Here is a 15856-nt window from a genome sequence, read left to right on the forward strand (position 1 = left end):
TGAGTTATTCTGTTTTGTTTTAATGGGCACAAGAGACTAAATCAAAAGCTGCCCACTCTGTATTGGCCACTGAATTTTCCTCTGGGTGTAAATTTCTCTGGTCCATGAAACCCCAAACTGTGGGAGCCGTGGGCTAGGTCCCTCATCAAATCCCTTCTTATCTTGGCCATCGCTATATCAGAACACGCACAAATCCAAAACCAACCTCTGCTGGCAATTCAGCGTTTCTGCAGCCAGATTTTAGAAATGCTAACAGTCATCTCCACCAGGGCTATGAAACTTTTTTGTCAAGGATCTTCCCGTGCCTCCCCTGGCTTGATCTTCACCTTAACCTTGCGAGCAAGCAACGTGGGGGTTTGTATTTCCCTACCGCAGATGAGAAGCTGAGGTCCAAGCCCTCAGGGTGACTTGCCTGAGGTCACCCAAGAAGCTGATGGCAGAGCAGGGATCAGAATCCAGTCCTCTGTCTTCCCTGAATGACATTCCTCAGCCATGAAATGTTCATGGCCGGCTGTTGCTATGCTCCCTGTCTCCTATTTTATAATGTACGTCTACCTTTCTCCTAACCTGGCCAGCTGCAGACACAGTTCTGGGGTGAGATGGAAAGAACATTGCCAAAGAGCAAGGGCTCCGGAACAGATTTTCCTGCCAGCTGGCTGTGTTTCTCTGGACCAGTCTTCCTCCTCTCTGGGCCTCACCTATAACGTAGTACCAGTGTACTAAAATTAAATGAAAGGGGCTTTCCAACTTTGACACGTTATGACCCTCCAATTCTTTTGCTCAGTATGTAAATAGAAAAGAAAAAAAGCCCAACAGTAGTCTTGAGGGAATCTATATCCACAGCCTCCTTCCCAGTAAACCCCCTTTTAAACAGACACAAGCAGCCATTGCCCCTTTTCAAAAGCCATTGAGAGACACCTGGCAGAGGGGAGCCATCTCCCAGAAAGCCCTGGGAAGGGGTGCCAGGGGCCACATGTCGTTTGTGACTGGAGTGGACAAGGGCAGAAGCCAGGTATGGTCTAGGGAGCCCTTGGCCACTAGCAGAAGCAAATCACACACCCTCGGCAGGCAGCAGCCCAGAGCCCAGGAGGCAGGCCCGTGTACATGCACGAAGGTACCCTAACACAGGACGACACTTGGCTGCATGATAACCACAGAAAAACCAGCTTGTTTTGTTATGGAAGGATTTCTTTGTCCCAGCATGAGCTTTGTATACCAGCCAGGAGTCTGGTGACTGGCAGACTGCTACGTCACCCTCATTCCACAGTGCTTAGGGCACAGTGGACCATTCTGAGGGTTCAGCAGGGACTGTGGGCCAGGAGGACCACAGGGAGGAGACCCTTGCCCCACGCCTTTCTCCTCTCATCTAGAAAATGGAGTTAATAAGGATGCCCGCCCCCCCTCACCCCGAGCCACCATAAGGGTGACCAGGAACGGCAAGCATGACCTTCATCTGCCACCTGGCTGAGCCTATGCCCCTTGGACACGGAGTCCACTCTTCTTTCATCCCCAAATCAAATGACTCTGTCCCATCCCCCACAGGGTGAGCAGCCAAGGTCGGGCTCCAGGGATGGCTGGCCGCCTTCTCCTCACTTCTTACTCTAATTTTCCACTTCTGCCACATTTTGAATCTCACAGGTGCTTATGTTAGGTGGCATATTTGCCCAAATCACAGAACGCAGGCCCTTTGCCTTGATTTCCCCCAGAGCTCCAACAGCACCCCACCTTTGCTAAAGCCAAGTTTGCCATAGGATTTAGGGTACTTAGCGGAGTTAGTAGGGCAGTGTCTTCCATCCCAGGAATGATGCAAATAGAGTACTAGAGCCTTCTGTTCTTGTCAGACCTCTGCTCCTCCAGCCACCAGGAATTTCTCAAAGGACAGCTTTCCCCACGGGCGTTCAGCCCTCTGTCCTGCATATTAACACACCCTCCTTCTACCTCTTTTTCTTCCCCATTTTTTATTCCCCACTCCCCACCCCACAAGCTCGACATCTATTTCATAGAATGGTTTTGGCCACCTTGACTGACTTGCCTGAGATTACACAGCTAGTAAGGGGTCAGCCTGGATTTGGAGGTCTTGCCCCATTCCGTCTTAGCTTATCCAGGATTGTATTGCCAGGTGCTTAGGACAGCACCCTGTGCTTCCTTCCAATACCCGTACCAGTTGGTTCCCCTGGGCTGGGCACCCTTCCAACACTATGGCTTCCTCATCACCTGTTCCCACAGCTGTTTGTTTTCTTGTTATGGAGTTCTGCAGTGGTAGGGGTCATAAAGAGTCCACATAGGGAATTTGGAAGCCGAGAATTGAAACCCTTGCTTTGCGGCTAAGGCATCGTGAGACTGGGAGATTCTTTCCCTCCCTACAGCCTCCAGTTAGAAGAAGTCAGCCTTTCCTGTGCCACGGGGTACCCCCTCTCCACAGGTTCCTGGAGGCCCTGAGGAAAGAGAACCAGTGAATAGACCAATTCCCTGCCCTCCTCTGCCAACTTTCTCCTGAATCCAATACCCAGCAGGAGACAGGAGCAAAGACAGAGAACAAGTCGAACTTTGGAATACCTGCATTCCGGTCCTGGGACTCGAAGCCATGCATTTTCCCTCTCAGGGGCCTGGAATGTCCTATTGTCTAAAATGTCAAGAGTGAGGAGAACCAGCCAGATGACCTGAGCCTGGCATGGATTTTGTTTTGAGGCTGACATTCCTGGAATTAGACAAATGGTGTATTTTAGAGTTCTAACAATGGACAATTTTTACGTGGCTTGGCAGATTACCTTCCTCCACAGCCCCTCTGCTAAAAAAGAAAATCTGGGCATTAAAAGAGATCAGGTAAGGCTTGCTCGCTTGTTTGTGCCTGGTGAACCTACCCACTCACAGGCAATAAAAACTGCCTTTGAAGGCAAGGAAACTGATCCTTGGAGGCCTTCTGCTCAGGATCCCCAGCTACCCCTGCTGTCCCGTCCCCACCAGGATGCCACACTGAGGGCAGAAGAGGCTGGCAGAGAAGCAGCAGCCTCCCCCAGCCCCAGAACCACTGCAAACAGCAGAGACCTGCCTTACGTCTACCAGATAGAATGACCTGGTTCACGATTGCCCAATTCACCCATTGTGGTGAGCCTTTTTCTTTTCTTTTCTTTTCTTTTTTAATTTTTCACAGCATGAGGGGGTACTTCTGCTCAGGGGGCACATTGCTTTTCAGAGAGTCACAGGCCTTAAAGAGCCTTCTCCATTTACTTTAAATGCAAAACGCACTCTTAGACTGACTTTTGCTTAAGGCAGAGCTAACAGGAGTCGGGAATCTCTCCGCAAGAAATAAACTAGAAAAAGGGCCGCTCAGAATGAAGGGGAATGGAGTCCTGTAGAGGCCATCCAGAGTGTTAGAGCAACCTGCTCTACTGCCAACCTTGCCTACTGCCAAGGAAAGCTGAGGGGGAAGAGAGAGGACAGGTGAGGGAGGCGGGAGAGGGGTCCAGAGACAAGAGGAGAGGAGAGGAAAAAACACTCGGATCACTGGAAAACATATGAAAATTTGTATTGGAGCTTAGCATATACAGATTACAAATCTCTCAATCTAGAAGAAATCCCCATCTTTCCAATACTTCAGGGAAGGAAAGGGGAGAGAAAAAGAGGTAGGAGGAGAAAGGGGGGATGGAGGGAGAAACGGATGGAGAGAGGGATGGTAGGATGATGCATTTCACCCAAGCTCTCTGGTCGCCACCTGTGTTGGCTTGAGTTCCTACCAGCTGAGCAAAACAAGTCCTGCACCAGGGGGCAGGAGCCAGCCATCACCTGGTGTCCTTTGGGTGGTGGGCACAGGGCTCATAGCTATGCATGATCTCCTCTGACCCTCCAGCAATTCATCAAGGCAGATTGCTACTATCCTCCCTTTGGGGGAGGATTCAAAGAGGCTGAGTGACTTCTGTAAAGCCACACAACTTAGTGAAGTAGCAGAGGAGGAAAGGGAGGCCAAGCTTGCTTGATCCTAAGCCTAACTTCCCAAGTGCACTGTCATACCTTTGCATCTAGAATAGCTAGGAGGTGTTTTTTAAAAAGAGTATTTAAGACATTAGCAGATTTCACCATGTGACTTCAGATTCACTTTACCTTTTGGATTACACACTTTATATGCCTCATATCTACCCCCCCCCAGTAAAATTAATGCCACCTGCATTTATATTAAGTCAGGTGGTCAGATAGGTTGATCTTACAAACTACAACAGCTCACAATTGAAAAGACTCCAAAATTCTAAAAAACTGCCAAGAAATTCAAATGAATTCCAGCTTGACTGCCATTTGTGCCTACTGGTCACTTTCCCTGTACTTGACACTGAACATGTGGGGATGACTATTCCCCGAGTGCTGTTTGTAAATCCCAAGTCACCGCCTTGTGCTTTGTTGAACAAATAACCCATCACTAACTTCTATCACTAGTTGGCTTTGTGGCATCGAGGAAATGGTCTAGTTGAAGCCTGCTGAAATGATCCTTAGGTTAAGGATTCCCTTTGATTCCAAATTCTACTGATAAATTCTACTGGAGAGACTTTCCCCCTAGATGTCACTGTTGGGACTCTCCTGGATATCCTGCCAGAGGAAGGGACTGCCAAGACCTTGGTAGATGCCATCATTAGGGTAATTCCTCTCCTTCTTGGAAGGCTTAAAATATTTTCAACAGATGGAAGGAACATTTTACACACTCATCTGGAAGCCATCAGATGGCCTCAAACATTTATGTGCTTAGTTGAGAAACTTCAGTCTATCAGATAATGCCATGAGCTTTGCTTTAATGAGTGTTTCATCAGCCAGCTCACTCTGCCGAGGGGCATGGTTAATTGTCTAACAAGGACAAGAAGAGTAGAGGAGGAAGGGACTACCATTTCCTGAATGTCTCCTCTAAGCCACATGCTACACTGGACACTTTACATTCATGGTGTCTTTGCAACAACCTTACATTTGGGTTGAGTATTATCAACCACCTTTATTGATGCGGTAACTGACGGTCCTTAAGGGGAAGTAACAGCTAAAAACCTTGACTGGAGCCCAGATGCACTCTGTCTTGTCTCATCTGAATATTTGCTTGGAAGGTGCCTGGCACTCAGACCACATACTGTCTGGCCGGAATGGTTGGCCTGGTTTGTTTTATCACCCTGGGCATTGCTGAATCTTGATGGAAGCCCAATCAAGGCTGATGACTTATGACTTGGCAGGGTCTGTGAGAGGGAGTCCAGAAGGCTCATTAGCCATCTTTTCCCAGCACCTCCAGTTGTCTCATCAGTTTTCAGACCAGTGTGCATGGTGACTGCAAACCCACTTCTTTCTACATTTAACCCTTCCTCCACCGTGGAAGCACTAACTGGAGGACAGAGCCCCGGCTGGACTAAGAATCAGGAGACTCTTAGTCCTCTGAACCTATCTTGGGCCAGACCATCAGTTCCTCTGGGCTTAATGTCCCCACTCACAGAACAGGGTCTTGGTTAAGTTTGTGTCAAATGGTCCTTTCAAGTCTAACATTTTAAGATCCCAAAGCAGTGGCCAGTCTTCAGGTTGCCATTATGCTGCTTCCTAGAAATTGATCTTTTCTTATCTTTTTAAGATTTTATTTGAGAGAAAGAGCATGAATGCAGGAATGGGAGGGTTTGCAGAGGGAGAAGCAGACTCCCCACTAAGCAAGGAACCCAATGCAGGGCTCCATCTCAGGATTCTGAGATCATGACCTGAGGCGAAGGCAGCTGCTTGACTGACTGACCCATCCAGGTGCCCTTAGAACATGGTCTGTTCGAGCATCCTAAGCAACATCTCTCTCTCTCTGGCTCTCTCTTCTGTAGAAGTGGCCAAGAGGATTTTATTGACACATGCTTCTCTTCAGGCTTCCAGACAATGCCCAGAAAAGTTCCATGATCCTAGAGGAGGCCAAGTCTGGGCTTATAAATCTTGCCCATCTAAAGGCCTTGGTCCTCAGAGAAATTCACAGAGCACTTAAGTTGTTTGAAAGATGGAATGTTCCATAGAAGGGGTAAAGTGTCTAGGCTCTGGTCCTACTTCTGTCACTAATTCATGGGGTGACCTAGGACAAGCCTGCCATGGGGATAACATTGAAGAGCACATAGGTTATATGTTTACCAACCTGGACTGGTTAACCTCTCCAGGAACTTCCATTTCTATCAGCCATGCAAAGCCTTACAGAACCAGCCTGTTCATAACTTAAATTGACCCCAGACCTAAAACACTCTCCAGACACCACTGTGGGTGTCTGGAGATTTAAATATGTGAAGAGAGTCTCCTAGATGGGGTAGAGCAACATGCCCACAAGGACAGACTGTTGGAACTGGGACTGGCATTCCCCCTGCTGCAGCAAGCCTGACCATGTACAGTTGAGTCTACACAGCCAGCTAGAATAAACTAGAAGGGCCCTTCTAGGCCATCAAACCCACACTGCTCTTCATCTAGCTAAGGACACTAGGACCCAAAGAGGGAAGATTCCCAGATTCTAATTCCCAGGCCATGAACTCAGCCTTGACTTGCAAACATTTCTCATTATCCCCCACTGAGTGGTAAGTTCTTTCAACTAAACCCCTCTAGACAACACACTCAGCTGGGAAAGGAGATGTTTTGCTGCCCGTGCTCCAAGCATTCAAAAATGCAAGGCACATCACAGGCTTCCTGCCACAGGTCCCACCACCTATTTACAAATCACTCCTTCCTGTTTTCATAACCGAAAGAGAAAGTTGTATCACAGACCTAGAGGGTGACACATGGCTGGCAAAATGACCCTCAAAACAGCCCAGCACAGCTCTGAATAGCACTAACTGGTCAAAGAGTTGAGCAGCCAGCCCTGTGATTTACAGTGTGGTGTGTGTCCTTAGAGGTCTTCCTATTGTCTAAGAAATGCGCACATGGTCAATGCTAGTCAGGAACCAAGTGCTTCGTCTCTTCAAACCTCCACATAAAGCCTTGATGTCTGGGCCCCACGGAGCAGGCTGCAGCTCCTTCCTGCTGACAGTCTGTCAGATGTGAATCGCCAACAGCCATGCCTTCCTCTGGGCTCCTCTGCACATTCAGCCACCCCCTTCCACCAACAGCTCTTCCAGTGTCCCCTTTCCCAGCCCCCTGCCCTCAGGCAGCTTCAGCAACACCATTCGTGGAGAGGGTTACCTGTTTTTTTCCTGTTGCTTGAAACCACTTTTTGCTTAAAAAGATTCTTAAAGAAGAATTAAAATACACCTTGCCATTTGACTTCAGGAAATGCAAATGCTTCAGAATGAGGCTTGTTCTTTCTTTTTTTTTTCCATCCTTGGGTTTCTCAGAATTACAGCTGAGGTCAACCAACCAAACATACAAAGACCAAAGGGGAAAGGAAAAACAGAACCTGCATGTGTGAGAGGCAAGCCCAGGCTTGTCCTTCTCCGGCCACCTGCCTGTTTACGGAAACTCACCTGACAGATGCCACCACAAGTGACATGATGTGAGGGGGGCCTCCAGCCAATGAGCAGAACCTGGTCTTGGCATCCGTGTTGGCCTCAGCCTAGGGCATGAGTCCTCTCCTCCCATTTAATCTACGCTAATCTGAAGAACTATGAGGGAATGAGGCAAGGTGTTATTCCAGCCGGAGGGGAAAGACAAACTGAGCATCCCCATTTAGCCTCACTCATGCCAGAACGCAGCTGACACCCACTGAGGGAAGTAAGAGGGAGAGAAGAGATGATTCAATTCAATAAATATTTACAGAGCATCTTCTGGGCTGAGCAGTGGGGATATAGAAATAGTTGTCTCTGCTCTGAGGGTTCATAGTCTAATGGAGGAAGTCAATAGGCAAATAGAGGAAGGGTCAGAGATGACTTCGAGGCCATGCTTTAAATAAGGAATAACTTCCCCAGTAAAGGGGAGCTTCCAGGTGGAGAGGCAAATCAATATGCATGTTTGAGGGCCATGGTGCCTCCAAACACCAGTATAGTCGTCAGCAATCGACCCAGGCCATTCAAGTCAGACAGCCTGGGTTTGAATCTCACTCTCTCACTGATGAGCTGTGCAAATGTGAACAAGTCATTAACCTTTGAAAGCCTTGGTTTCCTTAAGTACAAGACAGAAATCACTGGAATGGAGGGGGGGTGGGAGGGATGGGGTGGCTGGGTGATGGACTTTGGGGAGGGTATGTGCTATGGTGAGTGCTGTGAATTGTGTAAGACTATGAATCACAGACCAGTACCCCTGAAACAAATAATACATATGTATTGATAATTTTTTAAAAATCTATGTGCATCCATTAAAAAAGAAAGAAAGAAAGAAATCACTGTAGTACCCTTCTCGTGGGTGGCTATAAGAATTAAGAGAAAGATCAAATATAGCATGCTTAGCAGAGAACCCAGAAAATGGCCATCACTCAGTCTGCGTTAGCAATTTTTTATTGTCTGCATTATTGCTACTGCTGTAGGGATCAGGAGTTCAAGGGAAGGAGGGAAGGTGGAGTAAGACTAGAGAATGCAGGAGGGACAGAACACTAGGGACCGTGAACTTCAATGGAGTATCTGGCTCAGATCCAGCAGGCATAGCAAAGTCCCTAAGGAACTCCCAGCAGAAAAGAGATAAGGCCACATTTGCCTTTGCAACAATGCTTTCTGACTCTATGTTCTACATCCCTAAAAAGGGGAGGCTGGCCAGGGGAGAACTCTCTTAACAGCTCTCACAGTGCATTAGAAAATGAGCGCGCCCCCCCCCCACCCCACTGCCATGTTGTATCCCTGAATCTAATCCCTCAAGAGCGTGGGCTGCAGCTGAAGTAGGCAGGACAAGAATGCCAGGTAAAGAGATGGGATCAAAAAATGGCAACTAGTCTACCAGCCCTCATCACCAAGAAGACACTTTGGGCCAGAGCATCTATGGGTCGAGGAGAGACAAGGATCAAAACTGCTGCCTGCTTCTGCAGGGGTTGCTGCTAGCAGTGAGCTAGTTCAGACAGCAGAGGGAACTGTTTGCTTAACTTCCAACCTCTTCAAGACTCCTGTGGGGAAGTGAGGAAGGCCGGGGAGGGATTTTCTCAGGCCTGGGGCAGAGATGCAAGTGGGGGGAATCTTGTGAGCCCAATAGATACCACTCAGAGATCCAGGGAGCAAACACATCACGGTGTGGCTGCTTCAACCCAACAGGCCCATGGCTGCCTTGTCTCTGATGGATGGAATGAATGGTCACTCTGATAACATCATCAAAAAGATGTCAATGTCAGGTCTTAGACCTCCCAGTTGCATAGACAGGAAACCAACGTCCAAAGAGAAGTAGGAATTCACCCAGAGTAAGTTGAACTCATGAGTCACTACAGGAAATGTATAACTTGGCTCTTTGCATATAAAATAGTTTCTATAATAAGAAGCTCCTAAGCCAGTATCACTGGTGCATATATTAAAAATATTTTTGTTTCTTAAATACCATGATGACATAAACACCATCTTTTTCCCCTGCCAAGGAAGCTCCAAATAGCAGACTTCCTGCTTAGATCTCTTTAATCCTATATCCTCTTAAAATTGAGTACAAGAATGTGTTTATCTCCATTGTCCAGCAAGTGGCTTGGAGGAAGAAAACTGGCCTCTGGAATCAGATAGACATGGGGGTGAATCTCAACAGTACCACCAACTTGCTTGACTTTGTGTCATTGACTCCATCTAGGCATCAGGACATCCACTTTGCAGAGTTAGCTGGAGAATTCGATCAGCAGAAACATGTAAAAGTGCACAGATTAGTATCTGGTGTGCTCTCAAAGGCAGAATTGCAGTAATCACTACTGGAACTTTCGTTCTGACCACCACTGCCTGGCTGAGTAAGGTGGGACAGTATACTTAATCTGTCTGGTGCCCAGAATTTTTCCCATCTGTAAAAAAAGACTTAATAATACTACTCTCGTAGAGTTGTTGCAAGAGTGAAGTGAAGTAAGTAGGCACAGGAATGGCACCTGATACCTAGGGGAGCTCAAGTCATCTTTGCTTTCTTCCCCCAAATTCCAGTCCTTGTGGAAGCAGCCAATTCCAAAGAACCCTAAAATATGTGATGATAAAATGAGAAACAAACAGGTTCCCAAATGGAAACAGAATACTAATTGTCTCCAAGTATCATGGAAAGTATCATGGAAAAAGAGCTGGTGTCCCCAGTACCCAGGGCAGAGAAAGACAATTAATGTGTAATCTCCTTACTTTTAGGAAATTGCTCAGAGGACATCTCATGTGTAATGGAAAGGTCTCCATTCAGGAAGTCATGGGCCTACCTCCAAGGTCAGTAATGAATCCAGAAACTCTGGTCATCTGAAGGCCACTTCCTGTGGCCTTCTAAAACTTCCTTCACTTTTCTGTGTTGTCAACCTGGCCTCCAAAGACGTTTGTGTTGGACCCTTGGACCCCCTCTCTATTCAGCCACGTGTAAGTCTGGAGCCAATGCACAGTACTTTTCCTCATGGAAGAGAAACAAGCTCTTTGTCTCTGCCTCTGTCAGGTTCTTCACAAGGGAACCATGAACTTGCCTTGTCCCCTGATTGACAACTTAATGAACATGTCAGCACACAGTCTCTTTGCATATTGCTGTGTGCTTCAGCTAAGAGGCCACTTCTAAAGGAAATAATTCAAGGCACTTAGGCTGGGAAAGCTGAGATACGGAGAGGATGGCCAAGATTCTCTGAATAACCATTCTGCCCATTTTAAAAATTCAATTTTGCAGCTAGATTAGTTCTCACCCTTCAGTTGAATTGCAACAAGGTTTAAAGGGAAGGCATGGAGGCAATTAAAACGAAGGCCAGCTTTCCAGTTCTGAAAGGCACCCTGACTAATCAGTGCTGATTTTCACTTGTTGGACTCACAGAGACTTGGCTTTCCATGCAAACATAGCGGCCCACACGGTCTGCCCATCCTCTGCTTTCTAAAAACCCCAGCTGGGAAGAGCCCCTACTGAACACTGGCGGGATCTACACAATTATGTTTGGCTGCCCAAAGGAAGACATTAAAAAAATGAGACAATGAATTGCTAAAGGATGCATCTTGCTATGAAAATCAAAAGACTGAAGTTCTCCTGGATATCTTGATGCCTAAATTCGTTACTAATTGAACAAAACTGATTATCCTATCTCAGATACTTGATGCAATGCCTATAAACTAGTAGCCCCTTAGTGATGAAACATTAATTGATTGATTGATTGAATGAATGAACATGATAGTCCAGAACTTGTGGGGAATATAGTCCAGGAGCACAGGGTCTGAAAAGGGGAAGTTTAATAATTATAATAATAACAGAATAATAATAGAAAAGAATAATATAATATATAAGTGAAAAATAATTCTATAAGAGGTAGTATTCCATTTCCATATGTGTTTTGACCCTCCAGCTTAAAGCATTAGAGAAGAGAAACAGGGGTAGTTTTGCACCTGTGCCTTGAATATTAAGCAGCATCTAAAATAAGTAACATGGAAGAGATTCCAGATGGTTAGAACAGCAGGCAATGTTTTAGAAAACATGGGTCTTGAATGGGAAACCTTGAATAAAAACTTCCCATTTTGCAATCTGCCCAGTAATTCTTTTTGTCCTTCTCTCTCCAGTGTCAAAGCATATAAATAAATCCAAGTTGTCTTGGAACAAAGATGGTGTTGTTCGTGGAGTCATATATCAGGATGGGAATCTGGTAATCCAGTTCCCAGGTTGGTATGTCATCATTTGCCAACTACAATTTCTCGTGAAATGCCCAGAACATTCTGTTGACCTCAAGTTGGAGCTTCTCATCAACCAAGATGTCAAAAAGCAGACTCTGGTGACAGTGTGTGAGTCTGGAGCACAAACGAAAAACATATACCAAAATCTCTCTCAGTTCTTGCTGGAGTACCTCCAGGTCAACACCACCATATCAGTCAAGGTGGATAAATTCCAGTATGTGGATACAAACACCTTTCCCCTTGAGAATGTGTTGTCTATCTTCTTATACAGTAGTTCAGACTGAACCATTTCTTCTGGCCTTCAGGAAGAAAACCACTCTCTACCATACAGTACTTCATCCATCCAAACACTTGGGCAAAAAGAAAACTCTAGACCAAGCCTGAAACCACAAAGGGTATTAAATATTATGCTTCTCCTTCTGTCTCTTGGAAAGATACAGCTCCAGGGTTTAAAAAACAAACAAACAAACAGTTTTGAGTGAAGTGTTTTTCAAACAGAAAGGAGGGAAGCAAGGCAGTATGTGGGAAAAGCCCCACATGGGCATCAGAAGGGTTGGATTTATGCCCTGGCCCAACCACTAACTGGCTCACTGTGTGACCTGGAGTTATTCCTTTCCCCTCCCTGGAACTCTGGATACATGTCTGGAAAATGAATGGGCTGGATTTGAATCTCTCCAAAATCTCTTCCATCTCAGAAGACCAAGATGTCTTGTCCCAGACCCGTGAATTCAGATTCCAGGTAGAAGCCCCCAGCCAAAGGGAAGGCCCTCGCCTCACGCCAGTATAAATCTGATGGTACTAGTAGGATCTGGCTGCATGTCACCTCAACGGAGTCGGAATTTGGGGAGGAGGTTCAAGGTACATTCCCAAATGAAGTGAACTGTGGGATCTGAAATGTGTAAAAGAAACGACTGCCCAACTGACCATACAAATCTAAGAGGCCTCCTGGAATTTGGAAAGTCTTCTGACCAGGCTTGACTCCATCCAAGTTAAGACTGACAACACATCAACAACATACAACTCTCATTTCCTATAGGGAAGGGCTGTGCATTCAGCAAACATTCCATTGGCGTGCACTGGTCATGGTGATATGGCCATTTGGTCAGGGACCAGCTGCTGTCCTTTCTCACATGATCTCTCTCTGCTCCCTCCTTCAAATGCCTCTCAGGGAGCCATTTCTGTGGAGGGCCATTAAGGGCCCCGAATGTTATTGATAAAGATGATGTCCTTGAACATGGTGAGGACTTCTAAAAAATGGCAACCTCCTCTCCTGATTGGGGTAATTGTGAGATTTTTCTAGCTACACCAACCTACCTTTATATCCATCCATCTTTTCTGGAAGAAGCCCCTTATCTGTTGAAAAGGACCATTGAGCTTGAAGTATAATGCCCCAGAGTTTCTGCTTCAGAAGCAAAAGGGACCCTTTACTGCCATCCAAAAGAATGGAGCAAAATTTGCATTTTTCTCAAGAAAGGTGGCAGGGAAAAGAAAAATGTAGGAAATCAGGAAAGTCTGCCAGAGAAAAACTAGAAAAAGTGTTAAAGAAGAAAAGGAAAAAAAAAAACGCCAGCAGTGTTGGTATGGATGAGAAGAATTCAAAAAAAACAAAACAGCTGAAGAAAAATTGAAGTCATTTGCTGAGCAATGTGCTATGTCAAACTCCTCCTCAGCCTCCTCTATGAAACATTCAGTAAAGTCTGCATTTCTCCTAACGCTTTCTATGAGTAGATTCTTTGGGAGGAGCGGGCATTGGAAGAGGTGTTGAATTCAGCAAGCCAAGTATGTAATAAACGCAGAGACAGGTTTTGAGGACCCAAAACCAGCAAGTAAGAGAGCACCTGGCATTTGAATTATACCCAAACTCTGAAGGACAAATGAACCTTGCTTAAGCCAACTCCGGTGTTCTTGAGAAGGTATCCACAATCTAAGGTTGTGTGCGCTAAGCAAATTTTCTACTGTCTCATATTCAAGCTTGAGAAAGGTTTCATCTCTCTGAGCAGAGGCACCTGACTTTTATACTTGAGTGGTTCCAGCTCTCAGTCTCTGTCAAGCAATGACCTGCAAGCCAACAGCTGAAGACACAGGGGGCACAGCATTAAGGAGTCCTCTACAAGACAAAAAAATAAAGGGGAATAATCATTAGTAACTCAACTGAAAATAATAGGGCATGGATAAGATGGAAAGCTTAAAACCAGATTCTTCTTTTTTTAAAGATTTTATTTATTTGACACACAGAGAGAGAAAGAGAGTCCAGCAGTGGGAGCAATATGCAGAGGGAGAAGGGAAAGCAGGTTGGTCAAGCAGGGAGCCTGATGCGGCGCTCAATCCCAGGACCGTGGGATCATGATCTGAGCCAAAGGCAGATGCTTAACGGACTAAGCCACCCAGGTGCCCCAAAACCAGATTCTGTTGCTCCCTGAGGGTTAACCAGGCCCCTGGGACTGTGGTAGAATCTGTGCAAGTAAAATAAATAATTCTCTACCTGGGAATGTCTGTCTGTCTCTCTCTCTCTCTCTCTCTCTCACACACACACACACGAGTATACTTGCAGAAAGTGTAGAAAAGGGCAAATGCATAAACTCATAAGAAACAAGTCAGTGTAGACAAAATGTGTTCCTGCCCTTGGGGAATTCCTAAGACTTTCCTTCTCCACATTTAGTAACTTTTTGTTCACCCCGTCTGTCTATTACCTACCAATGCCTCCTTAACCTACCCTATTTCCTCTCAGAATTCCCCAGCCACACAAAGGTTGGCTCAGAAGAGGTCCCTGCACCCCCAGGAAGATTGACAGGAACAGGCCTGAAAGGGAGGAAGTGCTGAAAGAAGTTATGCAGAATCTACCAAACAGGAGAGCCTTCTAGAACTTGGATTAGGAGGATTGAGAAGTCAGTCAGTGTCGTCTCTGGAAAGATGCTTGCATTAAGAGGATTGAGAAGTCTGTGTCGTCTCTGGAAAGATGCTGATTGATGAGCTAAGCCAGTGGTTGAATGCATGCCTGACAGCAGGCAGAGACTTGTCAAGTCCTCTTGTGTGGTTAGAGCAGAGCTGGGATTTGAGCTAGCAGTGGAGTCCAACCTCTTGGCTCCCTTCTGCATGATTTCCCACCAGGCTTTACTGGTCTCATTCTGTACCCTTCCTGTAATTCCTCAGGTCACTTCTTTACCCCTGCCCTGGGGTGGTCCCCAGTATTCGGGGACTTTCTCTGTTCTTCTTTTCCCCCACACAGATCCTCCAAAATCATCATTCAAATGTGAGACTCAGATAGTCTTTGGATTCAGTACATGGGCAAATCACAGAAAAAGGCCGGGAGCCCATATGGAAAAGTTCAATCTCTGAGAAACTGAAGAAATTATTTAAAAATAAAAGTTTATTGTTTTAATCTGAATTTATACATATATGTGTGTATATGTAGCTATCTGTGTATGTTTATATCAGTATATGTGTGTACACACATGTGTGTTGTATACACATGTGTGTACTATGTGTGTATACACATGCATGTACGTGTCTGTGTGTGTGTGAGAGGGTGTCCCCGCTTTCACCTAGTAATTGTTTTCAGGTCATCTGCTTAACCTGCAGTTGGGGAGGAAGCTTTATTCTTGCTCTGGGCATTGCAAAATGTATGTACAGTTGTATTTATTTTTAATTATGAAAAGAACAGAAAGTAGTATTTCTCCCATGCTTCACTTCTTATTTAATAATATTAATATTTTGCCATGTTCGCTTCTGCTTCCTTTTAAAAATAAAACACGGCAGATAGAGTAAAGCCTCACTCCTCCATCCATTTCCCTCCACCCTCCCCAGAGATAGCCACCTAGAAGTTTGCCCAGCCCCTTTACTTGGATAATTTTAGACTTGTTTTCCCATAAGAATATATAGTACAATTTTGTATGGCTTTAACAATTTCAATAAATGAAATTTTTTTCAATAAATGATATCGTACTTCATATCATATTTTGTGACTTGAAATTTTTCAGGTAACATAAATTCTTTGAGATTTTTATAGACTGACACCTGTGGATCTAGCTCACTTGTTTAATTGCGATATCCTATTTCATGGTTTGAATATACTGGATTGGCCATGCTCTTATGGAGGAACACTTAGTTTGCCTCCCGATTTTGCTGCAATGAGCATGTCTTCCTGTACAGCCACCACTCCTTGTTGCCATTTTTCTGTAGAGCAGAAATAC

The 15856-nt window shown here is 45.6% G+C and overlaps 1 protein-coding gene across 1 annotated transcript in view; it reads left to right on the forward strand.

Moving 5' to 3' along the window:
• TNFSF8 (TNF superfamily member 8) overlaps positions 1 to 15598 on the forward strand; it is a 28045-nt gene extending 12447 nt beyond the window's left edge. The window contains exons 3-4 of the mRNA XM_059142294.1: positions 10173 to 10244; positions 11556 to 15598. Coding sequence (XP_058998277.1) covers positions 10173 to 10244; positions 11556 to 11950 — 467 coding nt within the window. The 3' untranslated portion in view covers positions 11951 to 15598. The remainder of the gene's footprint in view (positions 1 to 10172; positions 10245 to 11555) is intronic.
• Positions 15599 to 15856: the final 258 nt, after the last annotated feature.

This window comes from Mustela lutreola, chromosome 12 (assembly GCF_030435805.1).
Source record: "Mustela lutreola isolate mMusLut2 chromosome 12, mMusLut2.pri, whole genome shotgun sequence".
Taxonomy (NCBI): Eukaryota; Metazoa; Chordata; class Mammalia; order Carnivora; family Mustelidae; genus Mustela; species Mustela lutreola.